This window comes from Sipha flava, unplaced genomic scaffold, assembly GCF_003268045.1.
Source record: "Sipha flava isolate LNK unplaced genomic scaffold, YSA_version1 212_pilon_pilon, whole genome shotgun sequence".
Classification (NCBI taxonomy): domain Eukaryota; kingdom Metazoa; phylum Arthropoda; class Insecta; order Hemiptera; family Aphididae; genus Sipha; species Sipha flava.
The window spans coordinates 404142-429780 of record NW_020272825.1 but is presented as its reverse complement, the minus strand read 5'-3'; the positions used below and the strand labels follow the sequence as shown (position 1 = coordinate 429780).

The window sequence follows — 25639 nt, the reverse complement described above, 5'->3', positions numbered from 1 at the left end:
AATAATTTCATAACTTAAAAATTTAAATTTATAAAATTCATATCTACTTGACATACAAAATGGTATAATATGCTTAATAAATAAAAAAAAAAATAATAATTTTTTAGAATGATTTATAAACATTAAGAAAACGGTTTTTAAAACATAATTTAAAGTTGAAAATATAGGAATACTGTACCTAATATTCCTATTATAATATATATAATTCTCACTCGAAATAATTAGCTAAAATTAAATTTAAATTTCATCTTACATATATGTATACATTTATATTGTTATAAAATAAGTATAGTTGCAATTAATTTCTATAAAATTAATTTATTTAGTAAAATAATAACGTAGGTATTAACTATATTTTATACTTCTTTAACAAGTTACACTAAAAAAAATCGGTATTATAAACAATAATTATAATGATAGTATTAATGATAGTGAGAAAATTGCAATAGTAACTGTATAAACAAGACAAATCATAAGAAAAAAAACAATACATAATAATAATAAAAATTAAACTCCAACGAATTAATGATCATTCATTATTGAGTTATCGCGAAAAGTTCACTTTGTTACAAACAACAAATATTCAGTGCAACAAATTAATTAACTATAAAACATGATACGTGTGGTAATACGAGAAAATCCAACAGTTGGACCATTTCATAGAATATTACAGTTTTTTCCATATTTTAATTCAGTGACAATCCGAATTTTACAGTTAGAAATTATATATTATATTGTGTGTAGCTAACATGACTTTGTATGCGTGCAACAGTAACGACGTTTGGATAAGATATAAAAGAAATTTCGAGACAGTTGCAAAAATATTGAAGCCTTGGCCAAAGAACCATAGTAGTCTACACTCGTATTTATCATATATTATTTTTGCTATTCTTATTACTATTCGTATGTGAAAAAAAAAACAATTTTTCCGATTTGTGCGACGTAGAACCGTGTGTGTAACAGTTAATCACGGTGTTTCAGTAGGGAGCGCGAAAACCGTTAGTCACCTACAACCATCGAACTCAAAGTCATGACGTTTAAGTAATGAATACTTGTCACGGACTACGAAGAAAAAACTAAAATTAAATGTTTGTGGCGGCGCAAATCATTGGCCCGTCAAAAGTTCAAACATTTTAAATCGTTCTAAGTGATTGGTTGCTACGGCAGCTGAGGGGGAGTAAGCAGAGTCTTGGTCAACTTTGTCCTGTCTCTACCTACGGTATGTATTATTCATACAAATAACGATCAGTTTAATGTTGTCCTACAAAAACGGATTGCACGAGTGCGGTTTTGGATAAGCATAAAATTACGTGTCGAGATATTATTGAATAGTAATAATAATAGTAATAGTAATAATAATAATAATAATAATAATAATAATAATAATATTATAATGAACGTTGACTGTTGATCGTTACGGTGCCATCGTATCTATCATCATCTCACACGTGCCACAGCAACAGGTGGTTGGTAGAGTCCTCGCGACCGGCCACTTCTGACGCGGCCGTTGACCGGAAGTCCTCGTACCCGTCTCCGCCGGATATCAGCAACAGTTTGCCAGAAGAGCTAATCTTTCTCTGGTTTAACGACTGCCGCCGCAGCTTGGAGAAGTTCTGTGGCAAATGACCGACCAGCGTCAAGAACCGTACATGACCCGTATGACCGTGTGGTACGCCTAGACAGAGGTATGGAGCAAAAAAAAATAAAAAAATAAAACATGAAAAACTCGAAAAAACGAATGGACGAGACAAACGAAATGCATGCCGACGCACATACACGTTACTGTTGGATAATTATGTCGTTGCGTTTTATTTTTCTATTTAAAAAGGTTTACCCTCCACCTCTCGAAATCGTAAGTAAATGTAAATGTATACGTACATTTCTACCTATACTTAATAATCAGTAGTTTCTGTCCACGAAAAATATATTGGACGGAAAAAGGTAACTAAATAAAATTGTCCGAAGTTTTTCTTACTCGTTAACGATTACTATAATTTATACCATAATTATAATTCTATCAGTGTATGATAAAATTTTAAATGTTGGTGTAATTTTTTCTATGGAACACACAAATTACATTTCCAAAGATTTAAAATTCTTATAATTTGATATACATAAAAGTTTAAAGCGCGAGGCTATAACCTATAACCGATTCAAAAGCGCGAGGCCCTGTGCGGTTGCACTTTATGCACACCCCTCGTGCCGGCACTGTATCTCAATCACAAACGCGAAATCTGTTATTTTGAACGAAAATATTTATGGGGGCCAACCGCCCCAAGTTTCGCCCATGCCGGTAGCGTTGGTAAGAAGGCGACGGTCAATCGGCTGTACACGGTTAGTTGTACTAACAAGTGTTCTTCGATAAGAGATCTACAGGCGCTCGTTCCCCGTCACCCGTCACCTACGTCGAAACCGCGATCTCGGATAGGCACGCACGTGTTGACCGTCAACCGATTGTCGTCTCCGAGTTGATGCCGTTTGCTCTTACCGATTGGAACAGGAAGTGTGACGAGTTTGCCGGTGTTGGCGGCTACGGCCGGAATGGTCATGGTCAGGACAACACCCGCACTGGTACCGATCCACAAGAGGTCTTTGACCGCTAGCAGTGACGTGACGCGGAGACAGGCCGCTTTGTGTTGTCTGATAATGTCGTCGCAACCTACGGAAAGGAGCGGAGGACGGCGATGAGGAGGGATTTAAAAATAATAAATAAATATGTTTTGTTGTGTACGAGGTATCGAGAAAACCATCCCCGGAGGAGTCGGGAAAAAATCGTTCCGTGCGACGGGTGTCCCGTCGATCCGGCGCGACGTCAATTCATTGGGGACAACTTATCGTTAGCCCGGTCCCTCGAAATGGTTCGCACGAGAAACACGCGACGGTTTACGAACTGAGAAAGAAAACACTGCGTCACGCAAAGCGTCTTGTGTGAACAGCTTCAGCGTCGTTCTCCGTTATTCGATTTGGCAACATTAATAAATATTAAATCGGGGCGAGTTCCCAGTCACGAACGGACTTTGTATCCACGATGAATTGACGACGGTCAGATTGTCGCACGAATGAACTCGATCGACGTACAACAACCGCGTGCACGTGTCGCTCGACTTACTCGACAGCATTTTGGTGACGGCCGGAGCCGTGTTGATTTCGGCCAGCACTTCGTACGTGACCGAGTGGACGAGACGGAGCACGGCCGAGTTCTGCAACGACAGCCACACTCCCGTTCCGGACACGGCCATGTTGGTAATCGATCGGTTCGAGTCGCCGCCGATAACAAACGAATGCTGAAACACGTCAATAACGATTTTTTTGTAATGATAATAAACAATATCTAGACATGCATCGTTTATGGTTACGATTTGCTGTGCACGTATATAACTGTTTATGCCGGTACAATACCCAGTACGGGGTTTCCGGTTAAACGATCCCGGTACCATTTCCGATGTGCATTGCCGTGCACACGATGTCGTTATACGCTTTTATAGAACGAGTCAACGGTGCATCCCAGGATTTCTTATTTATGGTGGAGATGGTTCAAGGTGAAGTTATTTTTGGAGTGAGAAATGTATAGCTTTTACCATGATGTTTGACATTAATCGAATTTATCGAGACAATATCAAGGCGAATGCATAATAAATATTTATCAAAAAAGGACATTTCAAAACGATCATTATCAAAAACGAATCAAGTACGTTGGTAAGTTATCGACGACTTTTTTATAATTCTATTCCACATTGTCTTAATTACACATCAGCGCTCAGTAGCATACCTATTAAATATCAGTAGAGTATTTTGATTTATTAAATAATTAATATTTCAAAAGGTGCTGCCGTGCTGTCAAGAATTTTTAAATATTCATAACAAAAGTAATATTATAATTGAAAAACACTCATAGAAAACGAAAAACCTTTCCGCTGTAAATGGCCTAATTAACGGCCATCACAACTTTATTCGAATTTCACTTGCAAAGGATCATCGAAACACTATTTTTTCACCGTTAATATTGCTCTGAGAAACGTAGATCGCAGATGACTTCGTAATCTCCACTATACCAATGTCTATGGAGCACCGGACGTGATCATTATAACTCACTTGGAACTGCAACGTGACTGTATCGAATATCTTGACAGTGTTGTGACATGAGCACCAGAGCTTATCACCAACGGGCAACATTTTCGAAACCGGTAGAGCAGCAGACCCAACATTGATGGTCACTGGATCCGACGTGTTCCAACTACCATCTGAATCGTGTAATGGATTACCGTTGTTAGATTTACCGTTTGTTCGAGCACAAAATTGAACGAAACATAATTTCAGTGCACTTACTTGTGTCTGGGTAGTAGATGCATATATCACCGTTTGCCAGCGAAACATAAACTCGGTTGTTCAGGTAGCTGAAACAGAAGGCCGCAAAAACAATAAATCGGTAAACCATCACAATCGAGTACAATCATTTGACACATCATCGTATATTTTGAAATTGATAACTTGTTTTATTAATTTAAAACCCGTATGTGTGTTTAAAACCAATCGTCGAAACAATTTAAATAACTTGTTTAATCGTAACATTTTTAGTATTCCTGTTTAACATTTTACAATCATTTTTATTTCTCGATTGATCGTTATTATGTTATACTTCGATGTTTTACCTTTTAAAATATCTCATGCCATATCATGAGAATCTCATAATTAATATTAAAATTAATATTTTACCAACTAATAGATTTTCATGGTAATCAAACTTGATTTTAGTTATTATGTTTTGTAACATAATATGACATGCTATATGTACAAATCAAACATTCACCACTCACATTGAGATAATCATACTTTTTTGGAACAACGACATCGTATTACTTTTACGGTATCGTGTATCGGTGTAAGGTTTTATTTATTTATACAAGTGAATAAAATATCTTTTGAACTATACTAAAATTTGGAAAAAAAACCAGGAAGCCATAATTTTTTTTTTTTTTACTACAAAAAAATGTTATAATGAATGTACTGGTTTTATATCGGTTATTCATTCACATCGTGCTGCACTCACATGATACAATGCACTGCGGAGCCGTGTTGGATTTTCACTTTGTTCCGTTTGATGCGGATGTTGTCCATCGAATTGTACACGTGTATACAACCGTCTTCAGTGCCCAGCCACATGGTAGGTTCGCCTTCGAAATCAACAGGGTCCATGGGGTACACACCGTCCGGAACACGATCGTTTCCAGCGTCTTTGTCATCGTCCTCTTCGCTCGACGAACTGCACACGAACGTCGAAAACGCGACATTATAAGTGTGTGCACGTACATATAAATTGTTTTGAAGCCCTTTGGATTTAACATACCTGTCCAACTTGATGTCGGGTCCCGTCTGATCGGTGTCTTCGATCGATATGCTGATCTCCGGGTTACTGCTCCGGTCGTCCTTGGCCGTGCCGTCGGTGTGACTGATGGACGAACGGATAAAAGTAAACGTTAGAATAAGTGGAAAAGAAAACGACCGCTTTTCACGGGTCCCAACCGTCGTTTGGTCGACTTACTCGGCGCGTTGTGGTGCTGGTATCGAGGTAACGCACAATATGCGAGCGTTGCACACGCCATTGCACGAGGTGACCGTCGGCTCGGGGTACAGGCTCAAAACGCACACTTGGCCCACGTACCCGTCGCTGTTGCACACCCACACGTCCCTTTGGTTCAACGCTGGCGCTGCGCACGTGAACTGCAGCCCGGCCCTGGTCTTCCGTATAGGCACTGGACCGACGAAATCGGCGTTCGGCCTCCGGTCCGTCGACAGTACTGCGCGCGACCGGTAAACAAACGACAAATGGAAATTAATAAAGTTACGTTCAACCGTCTCGCGAAAGCGGTGCAATTACCGAGTTTTTGTTTGGCTTCGGTGAACGATTCCTCCCAGTTGGCACGTTTCTCCGGTTTCGAAAACATGATCGACACCGTCTCGGTGCCATTTCTATAATCAGTGCACAAATTACATTTCACGTCGAATCCTCCTCCCCTTCCCTCTCGAAAGAGAATGATAATAATCGTTTACCTGGTGTGCAAGTTCAGTTCCAAATAACATAGCTGAGTGTCGCTCGCCTGCCTTTCCAACAATTGTTTGTTCAGTGCGCCGAGCATGTCTTTTATCGAATCTTCCAGGTGACTGTGCGGGCAATGTAACATCGACACCATGTCGGTCATTTGTGTCAACGTGGATACGTCTTCCGACAAATACTCCATTTCTCGAAGCATACGGCGCACGTTTTCATCTTTTACTGAGAGAAAAAAAAAATTAAAACACAACTTGAAGATTGCAAGTGATTGCGTTTGTTTATTATAATTAAAACGTGTGATGAATAGTTACGATAAAACTGAGACGAAAAATGCAAAAGTTTGAACACTGGGATTTGCCATGCTATCAAAAATGACAGTAAAAAATGATATTGTGTGGTACAAAAGATGTTTAGTAACACTTAGAATTCTGCGAATGGAATAGATTGTACGGGAAACAAAATATTGTATAACAGTTTTAGTCGTTTTCGGAATTTTCACATAACTCATACTTCCATCGTGTAGCACAACGCTGAGAACTTTAATATTTTAATAAAACTCGCGATAGGTACCGTTATTTTGTGCATTATTTAAAATTTCCAGAACATTTTTACTTTTCTAAAAATGTACATTTCCTACGAGTATTGATTTTATATAAAAAAAGTTACGTTCAAAGTTTTCTACGGTATATTTATGTTCCGAGAATTTAAATAATGTATCATTTACGTGTGATGTGTCTGTCCAATGGAATAATACTAAAATAAAAGTTAAATTGAAAAATATGATTTAATCAAAGGGATATATACATGTTAAAATGTATGCGAAAAACCACACAAAAACACCCCGGCGATAACGGATTATCAATTTTGTATACGCTTCTTTATAATAAACTTTGTACACGAGCAAGGTTACGTTACCTTTAACTATTTCAACATCGTCCAACGGTATCTTCATGAGTAACTTGTATTTGTTCGCTTCTAAATTGCTCACGACGCTGTTTGGCGAAGTCCTGTAAAATATCCAATAATAGTATTTCACATAACTCCTTTCACAACATCAATTATAACAATGGTGGATATAAGGGGGTGGGGGTGACGTGGCGATCGCCCCCCCCCCCCCCTTGGGTTTTTTTTGTTACTTGAAAAAGCGCTTTATTATATAATGGTTATATAAAATTCACAAGTCGTAACTATAACTTCAAACCTAATAAATTATCACAAAAAAGCTATTCTTTTGAATATCTTATCAATTTTTATATTTTGATAATATAATATAATATAATGTTATCTTAAATCGTGGTTTTAGACACCGGTTATAGTTTTTGAAACGGCAATAAATAATAGAGAGAATAAAAGATATTATTTATAATCGTAGTTTTTGATTATTGATACGATAACAAATAAAATAATTTTACTGCCAATCAGCACCGTCATATGTTATCATTTATAAGTTTTATAAAATACATTTTCATTTTGTAATTTTTTATATATTATTTTGTTTATTTTTTAAATTAATTAACAAAAATATAATAAACCGTTTGAATAATGAAACGAAGTAATTTATACCAATTCTTTAATAAGAAACCTATAATGAATACAGGGAATGGTAAGTAAATTATGTACTGACATAAAAGAGTTCTGTTTCAATTTTTTTTTTTTTTTTTTTTTTAATATTTAGATGACATCAATAGTATTAATCCAAATGATCCCATCCCAGTTTTCACTGTATCATAGTCAGATATAAATTTTCCAGTTGCAGATACTTTCAATTTGTGTTTTGTTTTTTTAATAAATTTTTTTTTTAACTAAATTTAAATTTGTTCAATACTAATTCTATATCCTTTTATTTTAACCATGTAAAAATACAATTTTATGAAATTTCAATTGCATCTCAATAATTATTTAATCACTAATCATTGTTCTTATTAATGTATTATAATATATAATGCATCCACTATCCATATTACATATTAATAAGTATTTATCTATATTTATAGAAAATGAGAAATGCATTTTATTACATAGTTCCACAAAGGACCATGACTCTGAGGAAAACAAATTAGTCACAGGTATCTATTTAAATTTTAAACCTTGGTAAATCAATGTTAATGTTGTTCTATGTAATTTATGTTATATTATTAATGAATTTATGATATATATATTAGTTTTCTTTTTATCTTGTCTATTAACATAAAAAGGTAGTAATATTTCTGTTGTTTTATGATTAATTTAATATTAAATATTATTTAACTTGTACATTGGTATTTATATATTAATAAAAATAATAGTACCTATTTTGTTGTAACTATATTTTTATATTATTGTTAAGTGTCTGTAATATCTATACACACTAAGTACACACAGTATAATTGTTAACAGAGTAGATTCTATGTTTAATTTATTATTTAGGTCAAACATTAGGTATAGGAAATTTATGGGGTCAACAAGTAGATGACTATAAAAAATATACACTCCTTAACCATTGTAATGTACCAAATAATGACTTTATTTTCTACCCATGAAAAAAAGGAAAAGAAGAAAAACGTTATTTGAAAAAAAAACCATTTTGAAAAATATTGTTGGCTTGAATATTCTATTGCTAAATCTGCATTATTTTGTAAGTTTTGTGTACTATTTTTGGCTTCTGAAAAAGGTGGTAGAAGAAATACTGAACTATTAAAATGACTTGTAACCGAAAAGCTAGATCAATATTCTAAATTATTGTGAGTAGATGGCTATTTAGAAACACATCAGAATAATATATACCATAAAAATTGTGTTCAATTCGCTTTTGATTTTTAAAAAAATTATATAAAACTAGAACAAATTGTTGTAAATATGCTTGATAAACAACGTATGAAGGAAATTAAAGAAAATCGACGTTTAAAACCTATTATTAAATCCATCATGTTCCTTGGTCGTCAAAATATTGCCCTTAGAGGTCATAGAGATGATGGTCATCTATTGTACAGCTCTTTTTCTTCAGATCTAAGTTAAAAGTCTTCATCAATTACTAACCAAGGGAATTTCAGGGAACTTCTGAAGTTTAAAATGTCATCAGGAGATACAGTTCTTGAACTACATTTAAAATCTGCTCATGAAAAAGCAACTTATATAAGTTATCACATACAAAATGAGTTAATTGAGTGTATTAGAAAATAAATAACATCTTATATAATAAATTAAATTAATGTGGCTAGATTTTACAGCATTATTTTTGATGAAACTACAGACATTTCTGAAATTTCACAAATGAGTTTAAGTGTTCGATATACACTATCACAGGTAAAGTTTTTGAACGTTTTCTAGCTTTTGTTGACTGCTATAACAAAATATATAATGGTAATAATAACTTTGGGGTAAAATATAATAATGATGAAGCTAGTAATGAAGATTGTAATGATGATAATGATGGTGACATGGAAATAATGACGATGAAAAGCACAAAGAAGATGTTATAGTTGAGCCAAAACTAACAGGAGAACTATTGGGGGAAATAGTTATTAAAATTATGAGTAAAATTGAATTAAATTTGAATAACTGCATTGGTATTTCTATTGATGGTTGTTCATTTATGGAATCAACTTTAAAAGGAGGAGTTTAATATATTCAAAAATTCACTAAACGTGCACTCTTCTGTCCTAGTAATAATCATACACTTAATTTGTCTATTTCATGATCTTTGACAGTCCAATCTATTCGAAACAGTGTTGGTATTATGCAGCGAGTGATTTCGTTTTTTTTAATTAAATATGAGCTAAATGTAATTTTGTTTTGAAAAAATACTTAATCGCTCTTTTGTGAAACTATGCGAAACACGGTGGGTTGAAAGGCATGACAGTGTACTAAAATTTAAAAGTTCATGAACAAAAATTATTAAAGCCTTAACTGAGGTGTCAAATCGGGAAGACACAGTCTCAGCATCTAAAGCAAAGACATTAATATTGTCATTGTGCAATTGTGAATTTATAATAACAATATTTTCTTTATCATCAGTACTCTCTATTACTTATCACTAGGCTTAGGGATTTATAGCTCTAAAAAATACACAAATATGCATGCAAATATGCTTCTAAAATCATTTAAATATGCATTATAATATGGATTTATATGCATTAAAAAAAAAAATGACCACATAGTACATAAAATAAAACGTGTCCATCGGATGTAAATGTATCTTTAAACTCCGAAACAAAACTTTGTAGTCGGCTACTCGTAGACTGTTGTACTTTCGGCATTACATAATGTTAAATATAATGTACAAATGTACAAAATATGTATGATGTTTTATGTATGATTCGATGTTGCATGGTTGCGAGACGCAAAAATAACGACGGATAATAATCGACTGAACTGAACACTAAATAAATACTCTATTATTCTATATCAATTATCTTTATCGAAATCCGATCGATATTCAGAAACGATCGATACGGGTTTATAGTATTATTTATACTAGCACAAAAATTATAACGAGATATGTGAGGTAGTTTGCAGATAGCATATTATTGGAAATATTTAGTACATTTTTTTTCGGTCATTTGAAATATGTATATATAGTTATATGTATGTATAGTTTTTAATTTTAAATTTAAAAAAATTGTCAAAATATGCAAAATAAGCATAACAATTTTAAAATATGCACTCTCCTGCAAAATCTATCAAATATGCAAAAATATGCACATTCAAATTTTAGATCTGATATCATGGCATCTAAAAACGAATTTATTTCGCACTCTGCTATATTTAACAATAATTAAAAAAAGTATGCAAATGCTAGAAGTCCCTAAGCCTACTTATCACGCAAGTAATATTTTACAAGGGAAAAATAATGACATATTATCGGCAAGTAATGTAGTGCAAGATATAGTAAAAGTATTGGAAGAAAACCGTTTTGATTATGATATTGTATTCAAAAATATTTATTGTGAATGTAAATCTATAATGGATCAATTAGATATAGAACTAAAATTACCTATACTCAATATTTATCAAAAAAATAGACCATATCCAAGTAATATCGATAACTGTGAAGACTATTATAAAATCACAATTTTTATTCCACAATTGGATAGCATAATTGGAGATTTAAAACGAAGATTTCATGGCCAGGGTAACCAGACAATCCATACACTGATATATTTTATTCCGAAAAACCTAAGTAAATGGTCTCAGAATATTAATATTACTAATATGGTAAACACGATTAAAACTAGTTATCCATTTCTTAATAAAATTAATAATGTACTGATGAAATCAGAAATTGATTTATGGAAACAAAAATGGCATAGCTATAGACTTGAAAGGTAAAAAATTACAATTTATATCAAATAACTTCATAATATTAAATTTAAAAATTTTAGCTAAATTTTTACCGGGAAATGTATTTCAAGCATTAAGATGAATGTTCTGAAATAATATATCCTTCAGTTATTTTATTGCTTAATATTCTTGCTGCTTTGCCTATAAGCACGGTTTCGGCAAAACATAGTTTTTCTACTTTACACAGGTTAGAGAATTCCTTAATATTAGAGGTTACCATAAAATACATTTTTCAATTTGCCACATTTATGTTATACAGCTTATTTTTAATTTTACTTCTTTTAACTTTTCTGTCCATATAATGACCATATGTCCATAATATGCTTTCCTGCTTTTAGTATTTTGCTTATTACTTTTTTTTTAGATCAAAAACGTGAATGGGTTGAGGTCACGCATGGGTGAGAAAATATTAATTGGCTTAGCTTTAATCAATACACCTAGGGACATACATATTGACGTGGAAAAAATAATTGATCGATTTGTGGCTGATAAAAAAAGAACCATACAATTGTTACTCTAATTAATTATAAGAACATTAAATATACTAATAAAATATAATACAATATTTTTTTTAATATCGAATAAAAGAAAATTGGATTTTAATACTGATTAATTTTTTGTTTTTTTTTTTTTTTAGAACAGATATCTACTGATATCAATGATAGTGTAGATATTGATATATTTATTTTTAGACTTTTTCTAGACAGTTTAAGTAGTTTAAAAATTAATTAATCAAATTTATAAATATATACAGAACAATTTTAAGGATTAAATTATTGAAAACTAATTTTTAAATCCATGCATGTCGATTTGTAAGTGACTAGTGAACTAAAGATGTGTCCAGTTGTCCAGAACTCCCTAAAATTATTCAAAAATGCTTTGGACGTGAAAAATATTATAAATGTATAGTATATTAAAACAAATTTGGACCTTCCCTCCCCCAGAAATTTATTTTCAGTTACGTCATTGTTAGTACCTATGAATCTATGATACCAATTCGCCCCCTCTTTAAATGAGCTACAGATCTGTTACTGTATTATAAACACAGCATAGCGCGGTTTTTGGCTCATTAGTGCGCTACAATAATAAAATGTTTGAAACGTTCTAAGCCATCATCAGTAACAGAAACGCAGTCAAAAATATTTTGCGCGACCACAACCAACAGTGGATCGCAACGAATCAACCACACCAAATGACTACGGGGCTTAACAAGTCGATTGTGAAAAACGAGATCAAATAGATCTGCGATGGAGCGAGCGAGTACGGCATTCGATGGGATTTTCGAAGGTTTGTTTTCGGCCGCTTCAAACGACATCCGCTTTGTTTGTCCATTACACGTGGCCACGGGTTTTCGTTGTGCGATTAGTGTTAACAGTAGATACTATATCAAAGCTATCAACAATATTTGAAAATCTGAATGGAAATTTACAATTTTGTACGTTCGAAAGACAGATACAACATATACGGATGTGGCGTCCTATTAAGGTTGATGTAACTTAAAATTAAAGTATATGCGTGTCGTTTGATAAATATTTTATTTCTGTCCCCGATTGATTCGCGTTATCGAAATTCCAATTTATTCCAAAATGGTTTTTAATGTTTCCGTATTGTCACTAAAGGTACCAATATCTTTCTCAAGTGGTTACGGTCGCTTACAACAGCCTCACAGACAGATTACGGGCAAGTCAGGACAGCAGTAAAATACAGTATATTTTATATGTCAAACAACGTGTCGAATGAAGGTACTCACGTCGACGGTTTACGTATGGTTCCGCTCTTTCTTTTGATGCTGGTGACGATCAGCAAGTCGGAGAACAAGAATAGCGCTCGTTCCTTACGGTTCATCGACTGCCCGGAAACGATGGTCACCAAGTCGTGTCTGAGGAATGTTCGGTCGGTGGCCGCCAAATGTATCAGCCCGTCGATCAGAGATTCGATCTGCTCCAACTCTAAGTTGTCTCTTTCGGTGCAGTTGATTTTCACCGCCATATCGTGCACTTGCTTTTGCGATTCGATCAGCGACTCGTGATCTGGATGCGTTGACTCGGTATGTTTCAGCAATGTCTGAAAAATATCAAAAACAAAAGCCGAACCTTTGAGACGGTTGTGTCGTTTTTCGTGGGAAAACCATCGAAAAAGTACGTGTTCCGAAACCAGATTTTTTTTTTTTGTTCTAATAATGTTCGTAGCTCCGCGTGCACGATAAACATTGGCGAACCGCTTGCATATCACTAGTAATTAACGATAAATACCTGTATGAGAAGTTCATATCTGGGTATCCGTTGAACGGGCATGATGAGCAGCGAATCGAGTGCCAACTTTCCTTTGTGTTCCCGAGCTGTGGACTGCAAAACAAAAGAAACAGAAAATTATTTTCGAATCCGTTCGAGATCATACGTATCCACGCATTGTCTGGTCGCGGCTCATCAAGAAATTTGGCGAATTTTTTTCACCATCGTACCTCTAAGTATCTCGCGAACGCTGGTTTGGAGTTGCACGTTGTTTTGATAGCTTCTTTGGCTTGTTTCCAGTTGTTTATAAACGATGTGTACGAATCTATCACAGGCTTTTTGGAAAACTAAAGAAAAAACGACACATTCATATAGTTTTCGAGTTTACGGTTCGATTGTTATGCGTGTACAAACCATTTCTAATAAAATGTCACCGATTCTCTGGTGCGCGTCCCAAATCTCGAGACGCTTGTGCAAATCTTTTAGGAATTTTTCGTGCTCCATCAGGATCTCGGGTATCTGAAAACAGCGAATGATCATTACAACTCATATGCAAACGGAGAACCGAGTATAATACGGCATAACGAATCAGGTACTTGATAAAATATTTCGTCGACGACCGATGGCTCGATGAGTCCAGAGTTTTCGGCGCTCTTCAGAGGTAATAGGTATTTCTAAAATAAAACCGTAACGGAACTATTAAATATTAATGATTATATTATTATACAAGGAGCAAGTATTCTTCCACATAAAATTATAGATACCCGGTGTATTATACACCATATAGTCGCGGAATAAAACGGTTTCTTAAGAATTAGAAAAACGTAAAAAAAACTACTATAGTATGCTGGTCCAATGAAACAAAACTGTTTAGTTTACAGTGGTCTTTTTTTTTATGCAAAAATAATTATCTGTAATGAATGTTCTCATTTTCTGAAGTTAATTCGATTTTTTCTACCTTAAACATCTAAAACAAAATTACACCCTAAAAAAATGTCCCAAACTTATATAAATTCCTTAAATATTTAAATAGCTTACAAAGACAAATATTATACACAGAAAGAATATTTAAAATCTTTTTCACTATTAATTTCTGTATGTATAATTTCTAACCTATCTACGAGAATATTAATTACATCTTACGAGTATATCCCAGAGAATGATAAATTTATAAATTTACCTTTTTTTTTCTGCATTTCTAAAAAATTATCTTTGCATGGACTCTTAATGGTTATGGTAATTTTTCCGATCAGAACAGCAGATTGTTATTATTAGAAAACCTAGAATTTGACTAATGAATAACGATAAACATGACCATTATATAAGCCCTCGATAAATCACTTTACTCGGTCGTGTTTGATAACACTAACGAAGAATATAATATTATCGAAGAGCCAGTAAAATAAATCTTATAGACATTAATTTATACTACATATTTTATTCTCAACAGTTTTATTACTATTCACAATTGTCGCGAGTCGATAACTCAAAATAGTGTATGCAAAATCTACACACATAGACGTTTGATTTAATTAATACGAATATGGGTCAAGTTCATCGATGGTTGATGGGAACGCTTGGCTCAATATTATAAACCATAATCATGAAAAGGTTGCCAACGGATATAAATTGAGATTTGGTTACAAGGTTAGAGTTTAAAAAAAATTACAAACACCCAATATGACCCTTTAGTAATTATAACAATGTCAAACACATCAATAGAAATATATTTTCAATGAGATCATGGAGTGAAATATTGAACAGGGATGGTATCATTCGAGTGTGGTTTTTATATAAACAGATAGATATAAAATATGATTTTTACGGACTATAGTCTATTTCTATAGTTTTGAAAAAGTTAAGAGATGTGATGTGACACACTATGAAATACAACGAATGGGCTTCGCCGATGATATCTAATAATATCATATTATTATTGTTATTAAAATAATATTTCAAATTTTAGGGTGGTTTTGTAATGTTTTATTTCAATAGTAACATAGCGACTAAACTGATTATGCTGAATTCAGTAGGTGACTTCAATGGAGAAAGTCGAAATAAGAGGACTAGATGAAAAAAATAAATGCTGTGGGTATTAATAAGGTACAAGTAATAAAAATTTGTTGTTAATCGAACTAGTTTTTGTATCAAAAAATATTAAAAATTTATGGAATTAAAAATACCTTACTATTACTGAACTAATATTATCTTTCCGTAAAATCAAATAACTTTTTTTCTAGGTATTTGATTTTAAAAATAACTTTTTTTCTAGATTTATAAAAATAGGCGTATGGAAAAAACACTTTTTTATTTCTAATTTTTCTACTCGTGTTAATAGCTAACAGGTCCAATAACTCTATGATAGTCTCTAACTAAAAATCTATAGATGTTATGAGAATCGTTGTTAACTGTTTGTACACAGCACAACTTGATAACTTTTGTAACTGCGATTAAGAATATAGTAGTTTTATTGTTTAATTAATAATCTTGCGCTGTTTTGATTATTCGATGTTTCATAGTTCAAGTCGTTCATAATCTATGATATAATAGGTTTTTTATTCGATTTGAGGGTTTTTGAATAAGCTTATACTCATCATAAAATACATTCCTGTCATACACCATCACTGTTATAATATCTGAAACGATTTTAAAACGTAAAGCGTATTATTTATATAAAAAAAAAAACTCACGATACTCGTTAATAATATATAAAATGCTTATTGATGTAAAACGATAGAGTCGGAGATTTGTAGTATTGAATTACGTACGAAATGTTAGCGGTCAATTTTATGAGTTATTTATCATGATGTTAATAGTTATTTAAAAATATTATTAGTATCATATATCTATCATATATCTGTGCGCATACAACGCATATATATATATAGTCGCATTTCGAAATCCTATTTAGCCCACGGCAACATTTTTCTATGATTAACATGATGACTTGCTTGAAAAAGCTGTAAAAAATGTACCGGATACATATGAGCATACTAACCTTAAAATAAAAATCGAAAACCTAAGTAAGAATGACATAGTACAGTTTCACTTGGCAATATGCGCCATCGTGAGTTTTTCTGTATGTGGGTACGCGTGCGTGTGTGCCGGAGAAGAAACCCAGACCTACACGCTACGATGAGCAAAATCTGATCACGACGTTGGTGTCCGCATGAAATCAAATTCGAATTTTATACACAATTTGAATAATCTTACACTATAGCAACGGATTTGTCTCGGACGCGGCCGGTTGTGTCTATAGGATCATACGACGTACATTTACGAAATTCGATTTATAATAATAATATATAATGACAAGCGCCAAAAAAAAAAAAAAAAAAATAAATGAAGTATTAACTATGCGAAAATATCGGATTACAAGTCATTCGTGGGCGAGTTACGGGATTTTTAATTATTACCCAGCACTTTCTCGGCCTTCGTGTATTACGCTGCTATGCGTAATATGTAGGTTGGATACTCTAATTTAAAAAAGATTTTGATTTAATACTGAAACGATTTTTTATAAAAACAGTGAAAGATTTCGATTTAATTTGGTGAGCAATTACACGTTTGGCCGTCATCAACTATAAATACTTTTTTTTTCCAATCTCATTATCGGTGTAATTGAATATTAATTTTTGTCGGATTAGAAGTGGATGATTTAAACTTTAATCAATGCAACGTTGTCGGACGTTTTCTAAAAAGTATAGTATGACTATTTTCTATTATTTGTTTCATAAGCCATCGCTTATCGTTTTCGCCATCATCTTACTTACATTTTAATCACTATATATTTAAATATGTATTGTAATAGAACTGACAACATTCTCTGTGCAACACTTTACTCTCAGCAGATACACTTATCAGCAGTGGCGCATTTAAGGTTTTTCCGCCTCTAGGCATTTTCCACTTCGCCGCCTCCCCCCCCCCTCCAGCCTTCCAAAAATTATTAATAAAACATATTTAAATATACAATTTATTATATTATAATATTATATTAAAAAATATACATTGTTAATGAACATTAAATTACAAACATTAAAACTTTAAACTTTTTCCCTCAGCAAATGCATCAATTAAACCATCGCAATTTAAAGTCGACAGTAAATCCGCTTCGATATTCAATATAGCCAAACTATTGAGCTTTTCAGTACCCATAGTCGATCTTAAATAATTTTTGATTCGTTTAAGACATGAAAAAGAACGCTCAATAGTATAGTTAGAAATTAGAGTACAAACATATATTCTAAGTGTTATACTCGTATCTATATTAGGACACACGTCCGTAAGAGTATCTTTTCGTAATAATTTACACATTTGTAGAGAAGAAATGCAATTCATTTGTTTATTTTAAGATTCCAAATCGGATTTAAATTGTATACATACTGTTAAAAATGCTTTTTCAATATCACCTTTGTAACATTCTTGTAACTCATTGGCAAATTCTATTATTTCCGAAGCTTGTGGATTTAAAGACAGACGGCTCCATAACGATAAGCGGGTATTTCCCTGTCATTATTTAACTATATAGTATGGTGTTTGTCTGTCTGTCTTTTTATGAGAAATTGAACCCGCATTGAATGCGCGTATGTTTTGTTATCCATGTGCTCGTACTGTGTTGTGTATGTGTATAATATAGTAGATACATGTAGATAGATGTTTAATTTTGAGTGAATAAAAAATTAGTTAAGATTGATTTCATCAAATGAATAATACTTTTTATAATTTTGTAAAAAAAAAAATCGTTGAAATTTGCCGCCCCCCCCCCCCCCCGATATTGCCGCTCTAGGCCTAGGCCTACAGGGCCTGTGCCTAAATACGCATCTGCGTATCAGCTAGTATTAAAGCAGTAGCATATATTCCGTACACAGTCACACGATTAGGGTTCATTTTTCATCGTTACGTGTTTCCAAGTCTATTGTAATGGAAAACGGACAACAAACGTACATCATAATATAGGATATAGGTTTTTTTAGCGAAACGCGTGTTTAAGATGTGGTTAAGGGCCAGTTGTACGGTTGTTGGTTACATAGTGATTAAGTGTTAAACTATGATTGACGATGTTGGCTAGTTGTACAGTGTCGGTTAACCTTCTAATCATTGATTACAGGTCCGTAAAGTTAATGAACCATCCGAGGTCGGTTAAACACTAATCAGTTATATTAATTTTTTTTTTACTTATTACAAGATATCAAATTCATTGTTATTGATTTATTTTTTCAAAACTCATATTTCTCGTAAATTTGTTAATTAACTGTCTTAGGACTAGAGCTCAGATGTGTATGAAATTGCATACATTGCTCCACTTTAATTTGAGCCTAGATATAAATTTTATCCATGATGTACTAAATCAAATATTACTATTTTTAATTTTTATATTTTTGCTTATTTTATGGTTTTATATTTTAAATACATATTTTTGAGATATTAAGAACTAAATGTATATTTCAATACATTTTTCGAATTTTTTTTAAAAATAATTTAATTTGACGGTTAGATAAATACAAAATTATCAACTTGTATAATCGTATTGTTCCAAACATTTTTCGGTTCAAATATGACCAAATTAAAAAAAACTAATGTATCACGGCGTAACGCTCATATTTTAAATTAGTATATAATATTAAAAAAATATAAAATACAAAAATAACAACTGATAACAATTAAATATTTTAACATTATAATGTATTTTTAACTTCTTATACTTAAGGTAAAATAAATTTTATTCTGTATATATTGGTGTATTTTTTTGTTAAGCTAAAATTTATATTTGATGTTTTTTGTATATATTTTTAATGCATATTTTGTAGTTTTTAGCGGAAAAATTCATACATATTACAGAACTGAACATTATTATTTTTCAACCTAGGGAATTCCTTAATGATCAGAGTAAATTTAAAATAGCAATATTAAAAAAACCAAATGCTATATTGGAAAAAATATTAATTTCAAATAATATTTGATAAGATAAGTAATAAAACAACTATCACAAAAACGTATTCCGATTACAATCAAAATCAATGAAAATATTGTATAATTCGTTGATTAACTTATCACAGATAAACTATCTGTACAACTGTACAACTCAACTAGTTAGGATTTATGTTTAAAATTTGATCGACGATTAACGAATCGTCGTTTAACCAACGAACTTTACAACTGGCCCTAAATATGTCCAAGCGCAGGCGGGTTAAACTGCGGTACAAAGACAATTTTTGAATAAATGATCATTCGTGAAAAAGATGATAACGCGTGCATTTGAAAACGTAAATATGAATAAAAAAAAAAAAAAAATCAGTCGTTCAAGTTACGTAATCCGTGCGCATTCTGTTCAGACTCATTAGTTGAATCAATTTTAATTATTATTCATGCCTTGCGGTAATTTGCGTGCGCGATTAATTATCGACACAATATGTTCGTATACACGTTACATACACCAAACAAACGCACAAACGTTCTATACAGACGATTTTTAATTTATTCCAGCATTAACAATAGCTATGGTACCTGTATTTTATTCTATAGAATTTAATGATATATATATATATATATACATAGTAGCGATATAAAAAAAAAAAAAACCAAAAAATCAGCGTATTTAAGACAAAACCGTACAAATCGTCAAGTAGGTACAATAATATCTAGAGTCAACAACCACAATCACGAAGTATCGAATCCTTTTATTTTAGACTCTTTTCATGATTCCTAATCTAAACTAAAATCGTATGCATCAGATGAAAGTCTTCATTTGTTTACCTTAAATTCGTTTATAAAACATAAAAAATACAAGTTTTCCATTATCGAATCGAATGTAAACGATTATTGGGCAACGTTTAACATTAGATTCGTTGTTACAAGAAGAAGAAAAAAATCGTTGAGCGAATTTAAATACGTTTTATTTAAAGTGGTACTTAAACGCGATATACTGTTTATTCTGGGATATTAATTGCATTCTAGCCATGAAATCATTGTTACAGGTTTCCCGGAACTTCTACCACGGAAAAAGCAATAATTAAAAGGTTTAAAAGATTCCGGCCGTGATGTAGGTTGAAAAGGTTGATCCGAGTACGACGAAACCGTTATAAAGATGCACTTAAAAGGTTTACGAGTCGTCATAACAGCCTGTAATAGTATTCGAATATTTTACTCGGGGGACCGGAGCCAAGTTCAGATTAAAATTCCTCACAAACGACGAAAATTTCATTAATAAACACTCCGTGTCGTAGGTAGTTTCTCTCGTATTTCTGTTCTCTCCCTTCCCTTATCTTTCTCTCCGAATCACCTTTTCACACACTATTTTTCTCTTCATTTTTCTGTAAAACTCGGTGTCGGCGTGTTCCAGACGTAAAACGACTCTTGTTTCTCCGCTCATCGCCATCTGCGCGTACTTCACGGCGAATGGTGCGTTGTTGTACACGAGCTGCGCGATATCATCTTTATCAATCCATTCGGCGGGTACTATATTTAAATACAATATAAGCGCGCACACGTAGTAAGTAATCGTAGCCGGTGACAAATATTAACGTGAAACTGGGCCAACGTCGCCGTCATCGCTGCAGGCGACCACCAAATGCCATAATTTGGCGGCGGCAGTCCTGTCGGTCCAATTTTGTCCGAAATAAACATGTTCATCCTACGTTTGTCGTTCATAAAACGTTCGTCCGCGCATCATATTCGAACAAACACATACGCACATAATCATACGAACATGTACGCCGTATGGTTTTAGGTGCACATTAAATTCAAGCATTTTACTAAACGCCCGAAGAAAACAGACAATGCATTTCGTTTTTAAACATTTACATTCAGCCTAAGCATTGCACTAAACACCTATTACGAGCTAGCCGAATGATTAAAAATTAAACATTTTTGTTGTATTTGAAACTAATTATTTCCCTATTAACTGCTGTGTCAAATATTCATTCCGATTTAATTATAAATTCTCGTACTGTAGACATTCATAATCCAAAAGTATTAAAATAAAACACCCATATGTTTTCCCTTCAAAGAAATATTGGTACCTACCCCTTTCGCAATACGTTTTGTTGCTCTTATATTTATTGAACGCCGGACAATTTATTTTATACGTATAACAAAATTAAATAATTAATAATTATATTTCACATTTCATTAGAATATTCCAGTATTGAATAACTCGCAGAGCTCGTTATTAGAACATTAAAAAAAAAAAATCTTGATTTGATCATCCACTCATATTTATAAAAATCAGTAGTTTCCATCGTATGATCAATAAATTTTGAACACAAAAAAATGTCAATCGTGCAGCTTAACTCAGACGGGATTATGAACAAAAATGATGGTTTCACCCGTCCGATGAAGCACTAAAACGAATGCCATAACTAGTTTAAGTGACTTGGAATCAAATTGATATATATATATATATATAGTTATAATGGTGTAGCTTGTGAAAAAGAAGATATCCCAAGGTTGAAATCAAATTAACCACTTAATGTCGTGTTTTCCGAGCGAATCCGTTGCCCGCATTGTTACGAAAATGTTTGCAAATTCAAACGGAATAAGAATCGAATAAAAAATGTATTTTTCTCCGAAGACATAATACACGACGACGATCGGTCCGATTCGAGTCTTAGGAGTTCACGTTGACGACGCGCTAACGATTGGAACTCGTGGCTGTACACGGTTTTCGAGCTTATTCCGAAGGGACTTCATCAGCAGTCCTCCGCCACGTGCCGAGAGATGTACGGCGTGCGCAGACAGAACCACCTACGGTGCCCGACGACAGCGATGGAAATGATCGATAGTAATAATAGTCCTCGGCGCGTTCGTGAACAACGCGAACCACCTGCGGAGCAATTGCCGTTACGTAACATTATCGTTTACATTGTTGTCGATGTCGATGTCGAGCGCACGCGCGCGCTGCCGCGATTCGTTCACCCGACGATGGTCTCGAAACTCGCGAATCGGTTTCCGATTTCCGTCTGACCGTCCGTCTGCGCGTCGACCACCTGTATCTCGCACTAATTGCAACTCCTCAACCAGGCAGGCGGCTAGGGAGGGGCTGGGTCGAGTCCTCTTGAATTTACCACGGCCCTTCTTTTAGAATTCATGTGCAAATTATTTTTACCAAGTATCAGAAATATGCTATCCTTGTAGCTCATACACATTAAATAAATCCATTGACATAACCGTTCCATAGTGCAATTTATTATGATTTTGATTTTTATACAATTTATATATATACCTATATATAATTATTATGTTAAATCATGTAATCGTAGAAAACGTTTTCTTGGAGTTGTTAAATATTGGATCCAGTAGTTATGGTTGGCCGTACCATACAAACATAGTAGTAAATGGGAATAGGTATCGAATAGTGCCCTCTATATCAACAAGTTTCTCGTAGGATACGAATTATGGAAAGCGATACAAGGGTCCGAAATTATTGGTCCTCCTGATAGAAATCGTCTGGCTACGTACCTAACCTCAACCAACCCTGTGATATGTCATCTTCAGCGTAAGGGTTTTAACTTGTTTTCATGCGTTCCGGCACCATTAGCACGACAAAGGTCTAATTTTTGTGAGTTTAACGCCACGCGTGATTTCGGAGGTTGTATTACATTTTGCTATTAGATTTTACAGTTTTTTTTTTCAGATCTTTAGTAGCCTTTTTCTAAGTCAACTACATTGTACTAATACTACTCACTAAATATTGTATGGTACGTACAAAATATGAAATAAACCAAAACCAAATAACTCACCGTTATTATTGAGTGTCCACCTCGTATGTAATGCAAAATAAAATGATTGATATAAATTGTTTAAACCGGTATAAAAGTAGGCATATATATGATATGTTAAGGTACAGTTTTCCTTCAGACACAACGAAACGCCAAGTCTTGACGCAGTGGCCAGACGTTGCGTTTACCCTGTTTTCTCTGTAACATCAGAAGCCGAACATTTTATTATTATAATCTATTCTTTTTAGTTAAATTTTATGAAATTAATTATTACACCACTGCGACTGTTGTCTTTTCCGCACGTAATATCTACTACTAAGTTTTGTTTTTTAAATTTTTCAAAATGAATCAAAATTGGATTTTCGACAGTATTATTGATAGTAATAATATTATTTGTGAGTTACTGTTTTGTAATAAAGAAATTTAAAATGAATTACCTTGATTCAAAAAAAAAAAATCAAAAAAAAATCTTACAAAAGTCTATTTTACGCGAGAAACTCTGAAAGATTCTTTAATTCGATTAACGATGATGAAACATTTTGGAAATTACTTCATCTAAATCTTGTACAATTCAATTTCATCTGATCCAAGATGAACTAATAAAGAAACTAATATTACGTGTACTAACGTTACGTCTACATGTACTTGTATTTGCTAGTTGACATATTAACTCTGAGCATCTTGACGCAGCACTGTTGCAGGCCGATACTGATGCAGGACATCTGACGGATAGACGCACCACGTCAAACACGATTAGTGAAACCAGTTGTACACAAAATACATAATTTAGGGTTTCGGTGTATAACGCCATGTCTAAACGTTGCAGGGAAACCGTACCTTTATAATCATTTCTAAATTTATATATTTTGATGTATTGGTGTGGAAATATGTGTCGTATAGCTTTTATAATATGCATATCGATTGCACGCGTATTAATAAGTTGTCTAATTACCAAAATTTTATTTTATTTTAATACGTTGTCGGTAATAATTAAATATCAATAACACCAGTGGCCGTCTCACGACGGCTCAGTTTCTTTTTTTATTTGTATCTGTACCGAATAGGTGGAACATAGATACGCAGTCGTAGAACCGGTCGTCTGAATAGAGGTGCACAATGAAATCGTCATTATTCAAGAGAGTTAGTTGAAAAATTATGACTTTGAAATAATGAATAAATAAATGACAAATAAACCGTTTCTAATCGATGTGATGTTTGTTTACTAGAACATCTTTGTGCTAAAATTAGTACTTCCGGAACGTTATTCGACTACTCATCCACCTCAAACGAATACATGTACAAAACAACAACACGATCAATAGAGTCACGTCTTATTTTTAAACGAATTATAAATCTGTGAGTTCTGAAAAGGAAAAAACATAAATTGTGTATGCGAATAGTTACCCCACGTGATTTATAAAAATAAACATACGGTTTTCGCAAATTTCTGTTTCGTTGCGGGACGCACCATACTACATGGACCATGATGCATTAGCGATTGGAATTTCTGGTTCAAGACCGCCAATTCACATTACAGTATTACATTGTGTACGCATTTAGTATATTAATATTATTAAAATCCATCATACGGATCTTATATGAGAAAATCACCTTTATAAAATTTTTCCACGTTTCGAGCGCATACATATATACACATACACACATACACACACACACAGAGTTACGGTGCGCGCGCACCCACATATTTTTAGAAACATTTGATTTATAAACTGGTGCAAAAAAAAAATGGGAGAAAATAAACCGACGGCGAACCCCATTGACGACGAGAACACACACACAACAATTTGCTAAGATCGCATAGGGCCAACGTCATAGGAATGTGCACCTATTTTACACGAGGAGTTCGTTTGAAAAATCGACCGCAGACCGTTTTTGGACGTCTGACAAAATCGAGATACAAACGAATTAATCATTCACAACATCGCACTGCTCGACGCGATCCGAAACGTCGGACACGCGACTTAATCGAAATAATAAGAATAATAATAATAAATATGAATCGTACAATATAATGATATAGTTTAGTAAATATTTTTCGTTCCATACGGATTTCATGTGGCCGTACATAAATATTATCTTCGATAGACTCGCAAGATTTACTGCAAAACGTGCTTCTCCCATATAAAATACCATAACGATTACGTAAACGAAAAATAAAATAATATTTATCCGATTCTGAATAGGAGACATATATATTGTTATGCCAGTGTCTGCCAGGCAAACCCTCCGCGATAGGAATGAAAGTGGTTCGTATTTTCGAGCGACAAATCCGTAATTATAACAAGCACGTAATACGTCCGATT

The 25639-nt window shown here is 33.4% G+C and overlaps 1 protein-coding gene across 1 annotated transcript in view; it reads right to left on the bottom strand.

The window, feature by feature from the left end:
• Nucleotides 1–344: 344 nt before the first annotated feature.
• LOC112682849 (rho guanine nucleotide exchange factor 17-like) overlaps nucleotides 345–25639 on the bottom strand; it is a 92164-nt gene continuing 66869 nt past the window's right edge. The window contains exons 5-20 of the mRNA XM_025553599.1: nucleotides 14196–14273; nucleotides 14014–14118; nucleotides 13830–13946; nucleotides 13621–13713; nucleotides 13119–13432; nucleotides 6965–7056; nucleotides 6049–6271; nucleotides 5876–5967; nucleotides 5540–5795; nucleotides 5345–5446; nucleotides 5048–5260; nucleotides 4327–4394; nucleotides 4093–4241; nucleotides 3110–3284; nucleotides 2489–2659; nucleotides 345–1675 (exon numbers count right to left, since the gene is read on the bottom strand). Of these exons, the coding sequence (XP_025409384.1) occupies nucleotides 1443–1675; nucleotides 2489–2659; nucleotides 3110–3284; nucleotides 4093–4241; nucleotides 4327–4394; nucleotides 5048–5260; nucleotides 5345–5446; nucleotides 5540–5795; nucleotides 5876–5967; nucleotides 6049–6271; nucleotides 6965–7056; nucleotides 13119–13432; nucleotides 13621–13713; nucleotides 13830–13946; nucleotides 14014–14118; nucleotides 14196–14273 (2481 nt within the window). The 3' untranslated portion in view covers nucleotides 345–1442. The remainder of the gene's footprint in view (nucleotides 1676–2488; nucleotides 2660–3109; nucleotides 3285–4092; nucleotides 4242–4326; nucleotides 4395–5047; nucleotides 5261–5344; nucleotides 5447–5539; nucleotides 5796–5875; nucleotides 5968–6048; nucleotides 6272–6964; nucleotides 7057–13118; nucleotides 13433–13620; nucleotides 13714–13829; nucleotides 13947–14013; nucleotides 14119–14195; nucleotides 14274–25639) is intronic.